Consider the following 14,597-nt stretch of genomic DNA (forward strand, 5'->3'; position numbering starts at 1 on the left):
CTGGCAAGCAGGGCAATAACTTGATGTGCTGTTGTCTTTGTTTAGGAAGAGCAGCACTTCAGAAAAGAGTGATGGCATTGCTAAGGCGCATTGAGCATCCCACTGCAGGAAACACTGAGGTATGCTCTTAGCAATAGAGATATCCCTTCTCGGCTCTCACCTTCAAAATTTTTTTTTAATATATTTTTTTTTTTTAGTTGCAGATGAACACAATACCTTTATTTTATTTATTTATTTTCATGTGGTTCTGAGGATCGAACCCAGTGCCTCACACATGCTAGGCAAGTGCTCTACCTCTGAGCCAAAATTCCAGCCCCTCACCTTCAATTTTAAAGCCTCCTGTTGTGGGTATGATCACGAATAGCTTTTGAAGCAAATATGAGAAATGTGCATATTGCAAATGGGGTACTATATTTGTAATATGTCCAGATTTGAAGTTTGAAGCCTGGCAGGCACTGACGGATTTTTAGCTTTTGGCTTAAAGTTGCTTTCAAGTGATAATTGGTTTCATTTTAGGCTTGGGAAGATACACATGCAAAATGGGAACAAGCTACAAAACTAATCCTTAACTATCCAAAAGCAAAAATGGAAGATGGTCAGGTGGGTTTATAAAATCAATTTGTGTTTATTAATTGATTTGCTAAACATATGTGCTTCACTTCAGTAATCTTTTGTGAGTTACTCTTAGTATAAGAAATTTATAGTTGTTTTAAGACTAGTTGTGGTTCATCTATATCTGTCTAATATGGAATAAATAGCCACTAACTGTTTATGGCTGTTTAAATTTAAATTAAAAATTAAATACAATTAAATTTATTTCTTCAGTCATATAGTAGACACTCTTCAAGTACTGCATGGCCAATGTGGCAATTATTTACTATATGGATAGTAGAGATATAAAATGTTTCCATCATTTCAGAAATATTGGATGTGCTGCTGAAGACTACTTAGGGTATAGACATTATCTTTATCCTCTTTTTTGCTCTTTCTCCCTCCTTCAAGTTATCTCACAGCATTTTCAGAAAAGGGGTAATGAAGGAAAACAAATTAAAATTGAAACAATTCATTTTGCTATTTTGTTAGGTATTCTGATTAAGGATTCCAATGGACAGGTTAAATGAAATTTAAAAATTCGGACCTTTTTTATCAGTTATTATGAATTATTTTATTATCTGTAAACCAAGAAATTAATAATTGTTATTGTGTATATTTGATTTATGTCACCCATATTGCTTTCAATATTAGATGTTTGAAAGCGTTATTTGTATTTATGTATATTTATATAACTCGTTGCTGTCGTTAAAGGGTGTTTTTCTACCATGTGTAATTAGAACAAGAACAAAGTTTTGTTTTTGTCAAATAAAATTATATACTTAATAACATTATTTTGAGAGGGTATGTAGCTTTAACGTGAAGGCCTTTTTGGGTGTTTAATTGATATATAATTCATGTATACAATTCACTGATTTAAAGTGTCCTATTCAGTGACTGTTTTTATTGTATTCACAGTTGTGTTAAAATCATGCAGTCAGTTTTAGATTATTTTCATCATCTCAAAAAAAAAAAAAATGCCCCCTACTTTCTTGCCTTTCTGTCCCTGCCTTTCTAGCCCTAGGCAACCACTAATCTGTTTTCTGTCTCTGTAGATTTTCTTCTTTGGGACATTTCCTATAAATGGAATCATAGACTATGAGGGCTTCTGTAACTGGCTTATTTCCCTTAGCATAATGTTTTCAAGGTTCATCGACGTAAAAGTTTTGTTAAAAGAAATCTGATATTCTAGATTGATTTGTTAGTCTAGCTGTGACAAAAATACATCAGTGGTTCTTTGGAAATGTGTATGGTAATTTCAAGTTATGCTTTTTAAAATGTAAAAATATGTACTTTTATACTGGGAGAAATAATTAAGGGTAATTCATCAAATTTTAGTCAATTTAGGTTGAATTCATACTTTTCACAAAAAATTTTGTTTAGGCTGCTGAAAGCCTTCATAAGACCATTGTTAAGAGACGAATGTCCCACGTGAGTGGAGGAGGATCCATAGATTTATCTGATACAGACTCCCTACAGGAATGGATCAACATGACTGGCTTCCTTTGTGCTCTTGGGGGAGTGTGTCTGCAGCAGAGAAGCAATTCTGGCCTGGCAACCTATAGCCCACCCATGGGCCCAGTCAGTGAACGTAAAGGTTCCATGATTTCAGTGATGTCTTCAGAGGGAAACACAGATACACCTGTCAGCAAATTTATGGATCGGCTGCTATCCTTAATGGTGTGTAATCATGAGAAAGTGGGACTTCAGATACGGACCAATGTTAAAGATCTAGTGGGTTTGGAATTGAGTCCTGCTCTTTATCCAATGCTATTTAACAAATTGAAGAATACCATCAGCAAGTTTTTTGACTCCCAAGGACAGGTAAAGTATTCTCTGCTTTATTTTTTACCCTCCTATGAATGAAGGCTTTTTCTTTCCTATTGTTTATATAAGGTACTGGCATGAATATTCACTGCCAGTTTTTAAAAATAGGCAAAATATTCCAGGTGCAGTGGTAAACTTCTGTAATCCCAGCAATTTGGGAGGCTGATTTGGGAGAATCCCAAGTAGGGGGACAGTGTGGGCAACTTAGTGAGATCCTGTCTCAAAAAAATTTTTTTGTTTTTAAAGGGCTGGGTTGTAGCTCAGTGGTAGAGCACTCCTGGGTTCAATTCCTAGCACTGCCAAAATAAGTCAATAAATAAATGAATAAAAATAGGTTACGAAAAGAAGAGTCATTAAGCTTAGGGATCTATTTGCTTCTTAAGAACTGTAGCATATAAGTTTGCCTGGAGGTTTGAATGTCTGTATATTTATCTGAGCATATACCTGTGTGTCTTATTTCTGTGTGTATATGATGTTTAAATCAGTTTCATCTCTCTATGGTCTATTTTCAGTATATTGATAGGAAATCACTGATGTATTTTTTTATAGGTTTTATTGACTGATACCAATACTCAATTTGTAGAGCAAACTATAGCTATAATGAAGAATTTACTAGATAATCATACTGAAGGTAGCTCGGAACATTTGGGACAAGCTAGCATTGAAACAATGATGTTAAATCTAGTCAGGTAAGCATTCTGCTACTGCTACTTTAAAAGGTAAGAAAAACTCCTTATGCGTTGATACTGATAGTTATTAATGAAATAATTTGCCACTCTTTTCTTTATTGCACCCCAATTTGGGTGCACTGATAACATAACCAGAAATTGTGTATGTTCTCTCCTAAATAAAATAAAATGACAGTCATATTTAAAGTTACATTTAACCATTTTACTACAGATTAAGGCATCTAAAATATCTCTTGTTTGTATCTGATAATTTTTAAAACATTTCTATGTCTAAATAGGTATGTTCGTGTGCTTGGGAATATGGTCCACGCAATTCAAATAAAAACGAAACTGTGTCAGTTAGTTGAAGTAATGATGGCAAGGAGAGATGACCTCTCATTTTGTCAAGAGATGAAATTTAGGTGAGTTATCAAAAGAACAAAACTGGGGTCCTGAAAATATTATATTAAATGGAGTACAGAAAAAAAAGTAGGTACTTGGTTATCTCTGCAAAAGGAGAAATGGAAAAGGAGCACTTTGTGTTTGTTTTTCCCTGAATAGCTTTTCAGACTTCTCAAAGCTTTGTGCCTGTGAAAGTTCTTTTCTTTTCTCTTCTTGCATTAAAAATTTTATTCTGTTTCCAAACTGTTATCATACCAAAGGGCCATCACCGAGTACCAATATGTAAGTTGCTCATGTTTATGCCTATCTGATTTTATATGTGACAGCAATACCTATTTTATAAAGTTGTCATGTCACCTGGGTTATTTAACTGTTTGTAGTGTTAAAAAATCTTATGTGTAAAGGTGTGTGTGATTTTTAAAAAGTTGCTATTTTCCTTTTCTTCACCATTTTATAGGAATAAGATGGTAGAATACCTGACAGACTGGGTTATGGGAACATCAAACCAAGCAGCAGATGATGATGTAAAATGTCTTACAAGGTACAAAAAAAAAAAAAAGATAAAATGACTAGGTATTTACAGGTTTTACTGTAGGTATTAAAACTACTCTAGTATAGCTATCACACATATTTCATGTATATTTAAGTTGTTTTTTAGATATCTAGTTTTTGCATTTGAAATATATAAAGATATGAATGTATTTATTTTTTTAACTGAATGAGTTAGTAAAAGATTTTATGTTTGGAAAGTTAATGTTGTCAGTTTAGAAAGAATAGTCCAGTTATTGGGAAAGTACATATATAACATTTTAGATTCTATTTATTTTATGATTAGAGGGATAAAAGTATTATTTGAGGAAGTAAATGTGTTGAGTCTTCCTAAGAAGTAATTGCTTAGATATACTGTTATTTCTTTCTTTTTTCTTTTTTTTTTTTTTTTTTGGTACCTGGGATTGAACTCAGGGGCACTCAACCACTGAGCCACATCCCTAGCCCTATTTTTTATTTTATTTAGAGACAGGGCCTCACTGAGTTGCTTAGCACCTCACTTTTTTTGAGGCTGCCTTTGAACTCTTCCTGTCTCAGCCTCCTGAGCTGCTGGGATTACAGGTGTGTGCTGTTATGATAAATCCTTATTGACATATCAGAAAATGATTAAACATTATGAACTATATAATAACCAGTAATATAGGTTTCTTTGCTTAGGCCTAGTTTGATATAGTTCATACTTTGAATTGATTGGTTGGTTGGTTGATTTTTTTTTTCCCCGCCCCCAGCCTGGTACTTTTGAACTAAGGTATTCATTAGCCAGGATTACTTTGCAGAAAGTTACTGTTAATTTCTTCCCAGTTTGAAGTGTTTTTTGCATTCTAAGGTCTGCATACTTACTCAAATTACTAAGGTTTTGCTAATAATTTGTTTAATGAAATACTTCTTAAAGTTTTTTAGAGATTTATTTCAGGGAAAGTTAGAGTGGAAGAACCTGAAAGTCTCATAGTGTCTAAATTATTTTTCTTCAGAGATTTGGACCAGGCAAGCATGGAAGCAGTTGTTTCACTCCTTGCTGGTCTTCCACTGCAGCCTGAAGAAGGAGATGGTGTGGAGTTGATGGAAGCCAAATCACAGTTATTTCTTAAGTAAATTTCAGCCACCAAGTACATAGAGCAAAAAACAAAATTCCCCCACCCCCATAATGAAAACAGTGTAGTCAAAGAAGCAAATGGTCTTATTTAGAAAATAGACTTAATGGCCTAATTGGTATTATGGCCATTGCTGCTATCTCATAAAATATATCCTACTTGTGAAGAAATATTCACAATGACAGTCCTGGGATAGGATGTTGTGGTTTTTAAAGAAAACAGTCTGATTGGTGAAGTTTATTTGGAATAAAACTCAAATTGCTTTAGTCATTTAAAATGACACTGTCTAAACTGTTTGGACCATTTTTTTTTCTTTTTTTAGTTGTCAATGGACTTTATTTTATTTATTTATATGTGGTGCTGAGGATTGAACCCAGTGCCTCACACATACTAGGCAAACAGTCTATCACAGAGCCACAGTCCCCGCCCTGGACCATTCGTTTTAATGCCAAATATTAAAAGTGAGAACACATTGCATCTATTTCATATTTGTCTTATGAAATGTGTACTGAAGTTTGTCAAGGTAAGATGACAAACATAACTTCATGAGATGTCACACTGTCTTGATTGTCCTAAGACTGGAGAGAAGCAGCTATCTAGGGCATTCTTGTGATACACTATGTGATTATTTCAGAATGTCTGATTAGCTTTCTGGTTGACATGACTTTCTCTATGTAAGGGTCAGTTTTTGTATTTCTTAGGTACTTCACCTTATTTATGAACCTTTTGAACGACTGTAGTGAAGTTGAAGATGAAAATGCACAAACAGGTGGCAGGAAACGTGGTATGTCTCGGAGGCTGGCATCCTTAAGGCACTGTACAGTCCTTGCAATGTCAAACTTACTCAATGCTAATGTGGACAGTGGTCTCATGCACTCCATAGGTGAGATAAATTGAAGACTTCATATGTAAAACTAAAAGTGTTGGCACTTAAGTAAAAAATTACTTCATCAAGGCTCTGTTGTGTCGGTAAACTTGCATCTGTCTTTTTCAGGTTTAGGTTATCACAAAGATCTTCAGACAAGAGCTACATTTATGGAGGTTCTGACAAAAATCCTTCAGCAAGGAACAGAATTTGACACACTTGCAGAAACAGTGCTGGCAGATCGGTTTGAGAGACTTGTGGAGTTGGTCACAATGATGGGGGATCAGGGAGAGCTCCCTATAGCTATGGCTTTGGCCAACGTGGTTCCTTGTTCTCAGTGGGTAAGTTTATTGAGTAAATGGGGAAGAAGAGTGCTTGGCACATAACAAATGCTTCAAAATGTATTTGTTCAATGAATGTTTATTGGATGAATTGATAAAATTTAAGAGCTGGGAAAAAGGTTATGTACTTAAATGGTGTGTCATTACATCACACTGGAAAATCTGTTCTATCAAAAATAACTTCAGTAATAGTAAATAGTAATAGTAAATTCTCCCTAATAAGGTAATCTGTCACTGCTTGTAGATGTGTTTCTACTTAAAAGCTCTAGGAGCCAGACATGTTGGCACATGCCTGTTATCTTAACTCTACTCATGAGGCTGGGGCAGGAGGATCAAAAATTCAAGGCCAGCCTGGACAACTTAGTGAGACCATGTTTCAAAATAAAAAGAACTGAGGATGTAGCTTAGTGGTAGAGCATTCCTGGATTCAACCCCAGTAAAACCTATGCCTCCTACCCCCAATGTAGGATCATATTTCTCATAAAGTTGAATTCAAACTCTTTACCCTAGCCTACAAAGCTATACTTGATCTGGGCCCTGCCTCATCTCTGTCCTTATCTTATGCTATTTGTCCTTTTTTTTCACAAAAGTTAAGCTACTTTGGCTACCCTCTGTTTCTCAGATGTGTTGTATTTGTTTCTGCCCTTAGGAAACTCTTGTTGCTGTAGCTATCTAAAATGCTTCTCCTCTGATTATTCTGATTTGATTCTTAAGAAAACTTAACACAAGGCCTACCCTTTAAACAAAATTTTAAGTGTACAATATATAATGATATCTATAGGCAGAGTATTACATAGTAGTTCTCTAGAATTTAGTTGTCTTGCGTAACAGACTTTTTATACCTCTTGATGAACAATACCCCCAAATTATTGAAATCATCCTGAAGCCTAAAATTAGTTGATAAATCTTCAGATGTTTTGAAATTGGACACTGAATTATCTTTTTAATTGCCTGCCTATAATTCATACTAAAACTATTCCGTATGTCCCCACCCTGCTTCAGTACTAGGAATTGAACCCAGGGTTTAACACATGCCAGGGAAGTACTCTACCACTGAACTACATCCCAGCCCCATAATTTTTCCATTAAAAAAAAAAAATTGGGCTGGGTGTGTAGCTCAGTGGTAGAGCACTTGTGTAGCATACAGGAGGTCTGGGTTTGATCCCTAGTATCACAAGACAAAAAATAAGTTTAAGAAGCTTTATTTTGTCTTTTGATAGTAAATAATTTCTAATGAGTAGTATATTAAATAACTTCTTGTTTTGTTTTGTTCTATTACTGGTGATTGAACCTAGGGCCTTCTGTGTAAAGGGTAAGTGCCCCGTCATTGAGTTGCATCCTCTGCCCTTAAATGACTTTGCTGAGAAATTTTATATTAGGTCAGATCTGTTAGAGCTATTTTCTAAAGGAAAACAAAATATGAAATAATATTTATTTTGTTCATTTCTTTGTTGTATAGGAATTGAACACAGGACCTTGTGCATGGTAGGCAAGTGCTCTATTACTGAGCTACATTCACAGCTCTTGTTTTATTTTAGTTTTTGAGAGAGGGTCTTGCTAAATTGGCTAGACTGGTCTTGAATTTGCAGTTTTCTTGTCTCAGTCTCCCAAGTAGCTAGGATTGCACCTCTACCACACTCAGTTGCATTTTAAAAACTTTAATTCTATTTTATAGATAGATATATTTTTAAGTTCAGTTGCTTAAATTTTTCAGAATTTAGGGCGGGGGGAGGGATTTGAATTGAAAAAACTATGTAACGTGCTTGGCACGTTGGAGCAGTAACTCAGGAGGGCTGAGGCAGGAGGATCACAAGTTTGCCTGCCTCAGCAATTTAGTGATATCCTGTCTCAAAATAAAAAATATAAAAAGGCCTGAGGAAGTCGCTTAGTGGTAGAACACCTTTGGCTTCAGTCCCTAGTACAAAAACATTTAACATAGTAATTTTGGGCTGGAGGTATGGTTGAGTAGTAGAGCACTTGCCTAGCGTGCACAAGGACTCAGGATCCATGCCCAGCAGCACCACAAAACAACACAATCCTCATTGTAATTTAAAAAATAGGTCCTTTTTTTTTTTTTTTTTACTAAATTCTCATAATTTTATTCAATAACGGAAGATAATTTTATACTTTGTCAAATATGTATTGTGCAACTGTAGGGAATAAAGCAGAATACCGGATTTTTATAATTGATTTTGGGGGCGAGTTCTGGAGACTGAACCAAGGGGTGCCTTGCCACTGAGCCACATTCCCAGTTCTTTTTATTTTTAATTTTGAGACAGTGTCTTGCTAATTTCCTGAGGCTGGTCTAGAACTTGGAATCCTCCTGCCTCAACCTCCTGAGCTGCTGGGATTACAAGTGCGGTCCACCCAACCCTGCGGCTTCTAGATTATTTGTGGTTAGGATTATTAAACTTTTTCCTTTACTCAAATATCAGATTGTTGTTATCCTGGGACCAGGTTAGGTTTAAAGGGGCTATGGACCAATGGACCATTATCCATAATGTCACTAGTTGATTTTTTTTTTTTTAATGTTTACCTCTGTTCTCTCTAGATCTCCTCTCAGCCTGTGGTTAAACAATTTAATATGAAATCATTTTTCTTGAGTGTACCAAAACTTTTGTACTCTGGGGAATTCTAAGAATTTTCATTTAATAATGGATAGAAATTTCAGCCTTCACTCCCACCCCTCTAACTTTGTATATAAATCTGACTGACCTCTTAAGTTCTGAATGCCCAGCCTGGGTCCTTTTCATCATGATTTCTTAAAAATCTGTAGTGTTTTCCATTTTTGTTGTTTTTCTACCTAGTTCATATTCTGTGTTATTGAGTTCCCCTAATGGTATGAGGAGAGATCTCTTTTGGTTACCAAAGTCATTTCTACTCAGTGATTTTCTAAGAAAAGGATCTGTGCAAATGCCTCGGCAAATCAAATTAAACTCTTTGCTGTCATTCTCTATTTCATCTTTAACTTTGTGATATAATTTGAGCTGAATCCTGGGGTCTTTCTGCCTCTTGGTAAAGCCTAGGGCTCTCTTACCTTTCACTGGTTAATCTTTCACTGTATGCCTACAGTAGCTGTTATCTATCAAAAACAAATGTATACAGACAAATCCCAGAGGAAATATTAATCAGCAAGTTATTATCAACTTTGGATTGGCCTTTTTGTCAATCTTTGGCTTCCTGCTTAAGAAAAAAGTAAAATTGTTCTCACTAACATATTTTTGTTGTGTTTTTAGGATGAACTAGCTCGAGTTCTGGTTACCCTTTTTGATTCTCGGCATTTACTCTATCAACTACTCTGGAACATGTTTTCTAAGGAAGTAGAATTGGCAGACTCCATGCAGACTCTTTTCCGAGGCAACAGCTTGGCCAGTAAGATAATGACATTCTGTTTCAAGGTTTGTATCATTCACTTTTTGTGTGTATATTAAAGTTTGTCACACAGTAATTAGTATAAAATATGCAGATATAGTTATCTTTTTTAAAGCAAATTCTATGAAGCTGGCATAATAAATCTCCAGTTGTGCATTTCTTTAGGTATATGGTGCTACCTATCTACAAAAACTCTTGGATCCTTTGTTACGAATTGTTATCACATCCTCTGATTGGCAACACGTGAGCTTTGAAGTGGATCCTACCAGGTTTGTCTGCTCTCTGTTTTTTTTCAGAATCACTGCATGAAGCAAGGCCATTATAATTTCTCCCTTTCAATCTTAAAATCAGCTTAAAACTAATATTAGTTTTTAATTATGAAAGTATACATAAACATTTTGTTTAAAAAAGTGAAACATTACAGGTATTATTAATGGAGTCTTTGACTACCACCTTCAGAGACTGTTAGTTTTATTCTATTATGTCCTTTTTTCACATATTTACATGTATGTTATTGTAGCAAATATATATATTATAATGTAAGTACTTTATATTAAATGGTAATATGCATGGTTTTCAACTTAATTTTTTAAACTGTTTTAGATATTTCTAAGCCAATTTTTGAAGATAAATTTTATTTATACATTGATGAATAATATTTCATAATTTATGTTATATTTTATTTGGTCATTACCATAGCCGTGTGTGTGTGTGTGTGTGTGTGTGTGTGTGTGTGTGTGTGTGTTGCTGGGATTTGAGCCCAGGGCCTTACACATACTAAGTAAGTATTCTACCACTAAACTACATCCCCAGCCCACATTTTAACTTTTGCAGTAGCTTCCTAAATGTTGTTCAAGCATCGTCTTTTCATTTTCAGTAGAAATTAGTCTTTTAAACATGAAAATTTTTTAATATTTATTTTTTAGCTGTAGGTGGACACAATATTTTTATTTCGTTTTTGTTTTTTTATGTGGTACTGAGAATCGAACCCAGTGCCTCACACGTGCTAGACAAGCACTCTACCACTTAGCCACAACCCCAGGCCCATGAAATTTTTTAAGATATATTTTTATTTGTAGATGGACACAGTATCTTTATTTTATTTCTTTATTTTTATGTGGTGCTGAGGATCAAACCCAGTGCCTCATGCGTGCGAGGCAAGTGCTCTACCATTGAGCCACAACCCCAGCTCCAAACATAAAATTTTTGTGTCACTTGATTAGAATCCACTAATGCTTCCCTTTTGACAGCAAGATAAAGAACATACTCATTTGCTTTGTAATCTGGCTGTAATCTACCTTTACTTTTTCATGTTTTCATATGTGCTCTATATTCTAAGCTCCAAGGAGTTATGCACACATTACTACTTTTAAAGTGGTCTGGTACAAGGGATTCCTTGGGGTTGGAGGTACTTAGATATCTCACATGTTGGCCCAAATTCAAAACCAAGAAGGCATAGGGCAGATCAAAGGAAAGGTACCCAGAAACTGGAAATCAGTCTGATAAACATAATTGAAGAATGTGACTTTAGATCCTGTGGGCAAATAGGTGGCTTGCTAACACTTCATCTTGAAGTAGTTTCATCCACCTTATGCTATGCCCAGCTGGTTAACTAGAGGTTTCAGTACTAGGGGCAAGCCTTTTTACCACACAAGTGGAAAGCAGACCAGAACATATTTCTGCAGACACACATATCTAGAGAGATGAAAATGGCACTTAGCTGAGCATGATAAAACTTTTTTCCTAATTCATTCTCCTCTTATAATGAGGAATGACTTAGGGGAAGGAAAAGAAGCCAGTGGTAAAGCAGGGTGCAGTTTAAACATCATCTTTTTGAAGCTTTCTCTGCCTGTCATTAGGTGCCACTCACAATATGCATGAACAAAGAAATAATCCTTTTTCTATGCTGAATACCACACTGTAAGATTTGTGATGATTTGTTTTATTAGCTTATCTTCCCTCTAGATTATTGACTCTTATACATTTTCTACAACTTTTATTCCTTTTTATCCTTTCATGAGTACAGCATGGTATCTAGCTTATGGTTAACGTTTTGTAAATATTTTTTGAGTGAGTGAAAAAATTTTTTATCCTGGTACTGGGGTTTGAACCCCGGAACTTTCTAACTTCTGAGCTAAATCCTTAGTCCTTTTCTAAAATTTTATTTTGAGACAGAGTCTTGCTAAGTCGCCTAGCCTGGCCTTGAATTTATGATCCTCCAGTCTGAGCCTGTGAGCTGACATTATAGGTGGGCATCACAATTCCTAGGTTAATGAATGAATTTTAACTGATAATCTTATGCTTGATTTTTCTAAGCTGCATATTTACATTCATTTATCTGTCAGTATCAATCTGAAAAGTTAAGGGTATTCTTTTACTTTAAAGTTAAAAGTTTTTAAAAAAATATTTTTAATTGTAGATGATGGATGCAGTATTTTTTTTTTTAAATTTTATTTATTTTTATTTTTATAGGGTGCTGAGGAGCGAACCCAGTGTCTCACACATGCTAGGCAAGCGTTCTACCACTGAGCCACAACTCCAGCTCTCAAAATGTCTTGATATTTGTTCTTCCTAAATAATTATTACTTAGCAACTTGTTATCAGTTGGTATTTTTGGCTCTGCCTTTGCTGAAGTTTTAACTGTAATATCTAATAAGAACTCGAGCATTAGCATGGCATTGTGGTGTGATCATGTAATCCCAGCCACAGAGGAGGCTAAAGCAGAAAGATTTTAAGTTTAAGGCCAAGCCTGGGCAAGTGAGTGAAACCTTGTCTCCAGGAAAATTTTAAAAAAGGGCTGAGGATGGTGATAGGCCCTGAATTCAATCAGTAGCATTAAAAATAACAACAATAATATGAAAATCTCCAAAATTAAATTAGGGAATTTGTTAAAATAGGTAAAGAGTTAAAAGCAACAACTTTTTAAAGCTATCTTGTATTTTTTAACATTAAGCAGTTTCATCTGTTGTTGTTTTTTTCCCCCAAAGTATATAATATTGTTAACTGTAGTCAATAATGCTATAGAATAGAACTCCAGAATTACTTATTTGTCCTAACTGCAACTTTGTTCCTTTGACCAGCATATTCCCATTGCTTTCCTCTACCCCTCACTTCTAGCCCTGGCAACTACCAGTCTGCTCTCTGCATCATGAGTTTGACCTTTTTAGATTCCACATATAAGTGAGATCATGCAATATTTGTCTTTCTGTGCATGGCTTATTTCACTTAGCATAGCATTACTCCAGGTGTATCCATGTTGCCCTGACATAATTTGTTTTTTAAGACTGAATAGTATTCCACTGTGTGTATATGTGTATGTATTCACATATATATCATACTTTATTTAGCCATTTATCCATTGGTGGATTCTAGATCATGGCTATGTGAATAATTGTGCAGTGAACATGGGAGTGCAGATATCTCTTCAGTATATTTGGTTTAGTTTCTTTTGGATATATACACTTAGAAGTGAGATTGCTAGGTAATTCTATATTTAATTAAAAAAAAATTTTTTTTGTAGTTGGACAGCATGCCTTTATTTTTATGTAGTGCTAAGGATTGAACCCAGTGTCTGACACGTGCTAGGCAAGATCTGCACTCAAAACTATTCCAGGTCTTTTCTGACCTAGTTAGTGCTTAGGCAGTTAGCAAATTCTGGCTGTTGTTTTCCATAATGGTTCTTCTCATTTACATTTTCACCAATAGCGTACATTGATTCCCACCCCCCTTTTTTTTATCCTTCCAGCACTTCTTTTTTTTTTGGGGGGGGTAGGGGTTAAACTCAGGGGTACTCCACCACTACATCCTCAGAGCCACCCCACCCCCCACCCCCCGCTTTTTTTTGGTGCTGGGCATTGAACCAGGGCCTTGTGTAAGCAAGGCAGGAGGATTGCAAGTTTAAGGCCAGCCTAAGCAACTTAGTGAGACCCTGCCTCTAAATAAAAAAGGGTTGGGAATGTGACTCAGTAGTTAAGTGCTCCTGGGTTCAATTCTTGGTACCAAAAACAGCAACAACAACAAAAAAAGAAAAAACAAAAACAAAAAACAAAAAAAAACAAAAACCCAACAACAAAAAATGTTTTCTTATGCTTTTGTCTAGTAGTTTTATGAAAGTTTTAATCTTACATTTAAGTGTTTAATCCATTTTGAGTTGATTTTTGTATATAATATGAAATAAAGGTCTGGTTTCATTGTTTTCCCATCACCATTATTATTATTTAAAATATTTTTTGGGGGCTGGAGTTGTGGCTCAGCAGTAGAGCGCTCGTCTAGCATGTACGAAGCCCTGGGTTCGATCCTCAGCATCACATAAAAATAAAAAAGAGGGCTGGGGATGTGGCTCAAGCGGTAGCGCGCTCGCCTGGCATGCGTGCGGCCCGGGTTCGATCCTCAGCACCACATACCAACAAAGATGTTGTGTCCGCCAAGAACTAAAAAAAAATAAATATTAAAAACTCTCTTTCTCTCTCTCTCTCTCTCCTCTCTCACTCTCTCTTTAAAAAAAAAAAAATAAATAAAAAAAATAAAAAAGAAAAAAAGAAACCATCCTTTAAAATATTTTTTTGTAGTTGTAGATAGACAGAATGCCTTTATTTTATTTGTTTGTTTTTATGTGGTGCTGAGGATTGAACCCAGGGCCTTGCATGTGCTAGGCAAGTGCTCTACCACTGAGCTACAATCCCAGTCCCAAAGCCAGCAACTCTTTTTAGATTCATCATAGGATTGAGGTTACTGGGCAAATAGATACTCCCAAAACTAGTGGGATGGATGGCTATGGCGTATTACAGCTTACTAGGAGAAGAAGCTGCTGGAGCCAGTAACTGGTGGGAACACTTAGACCGTAATTGATGAATTTCTGGGGACTAAGTTTGGTCTAGCTTGAGAGTTAAAA

The 14,597-nt window shown here is 35.5% G+C and overlaps 1 protein-coding gene across 2 annotated transcripts in view; it reads left to right on the forward strand.

Annotated features, from left to right (window-relative positions):
• Nf1 (neurofibromin 1) overlaps nt 1–14,597 on the forward strand; it is a 251,252-nt gene that overhangs the window by 105,078 nt on the left and 131,577 nt on the right. For both annotated transcript variants that reach the window (XM_077800375.1, XM_077800376.1), the window contains exons 19-29: nt 46–119; nt 517–600; nt 1,975–2,415; nt 2,968–3,107; nt 3,386–3,508; nt 3,946–4,029; nt 5,009–5,125; nt 5,830–6,011; nt 6,123–6,334; nt 9,571–9,732; nt 9,872–9,975. In XM_077800375.1, coding sequence (XP_077656501.1) covers nt 46–119; nt 517–600; nt 1,975–2,415; nt 2,968–3,107; nt 3,386–3,508; nt 3,946–4,029; nt 5,009–5,125; nt 5,830–6,011; nt 6,123–6,334; nt 9,571–9,732; nt 9,872–9,975 — 1,723 coding nt within the window. The remainder of the gene's footprint in view (nt 1–45; nt 120–516; nt 601–1,974; nt 2,416–2,967; nt 3,108–3,385; nt 3,509–3,945; nt 4,030–5,008; nt 5,126–5,829; nt 6,012–6,122; nt 6,335–9,570; nt 9,733–9,871; nt 9,976–14,597) is intronic.

The sequence above is a fragment of the Urocitellus parryii genome, chromosome 7, assembly GCF_045843805.1.
Source record: "Urocitellus parryii isolate mUroPar1 chromosome 7, mUroPar1.hap1, whole genome shotgun sequence".
In the NCBI taxonomy this organism is placed as follows: Eukaryota; Metazoa; Chordata; class Mammalia; order Rodentia; family Sciuridae; genus Urocitellus; species Urocitellus parryii.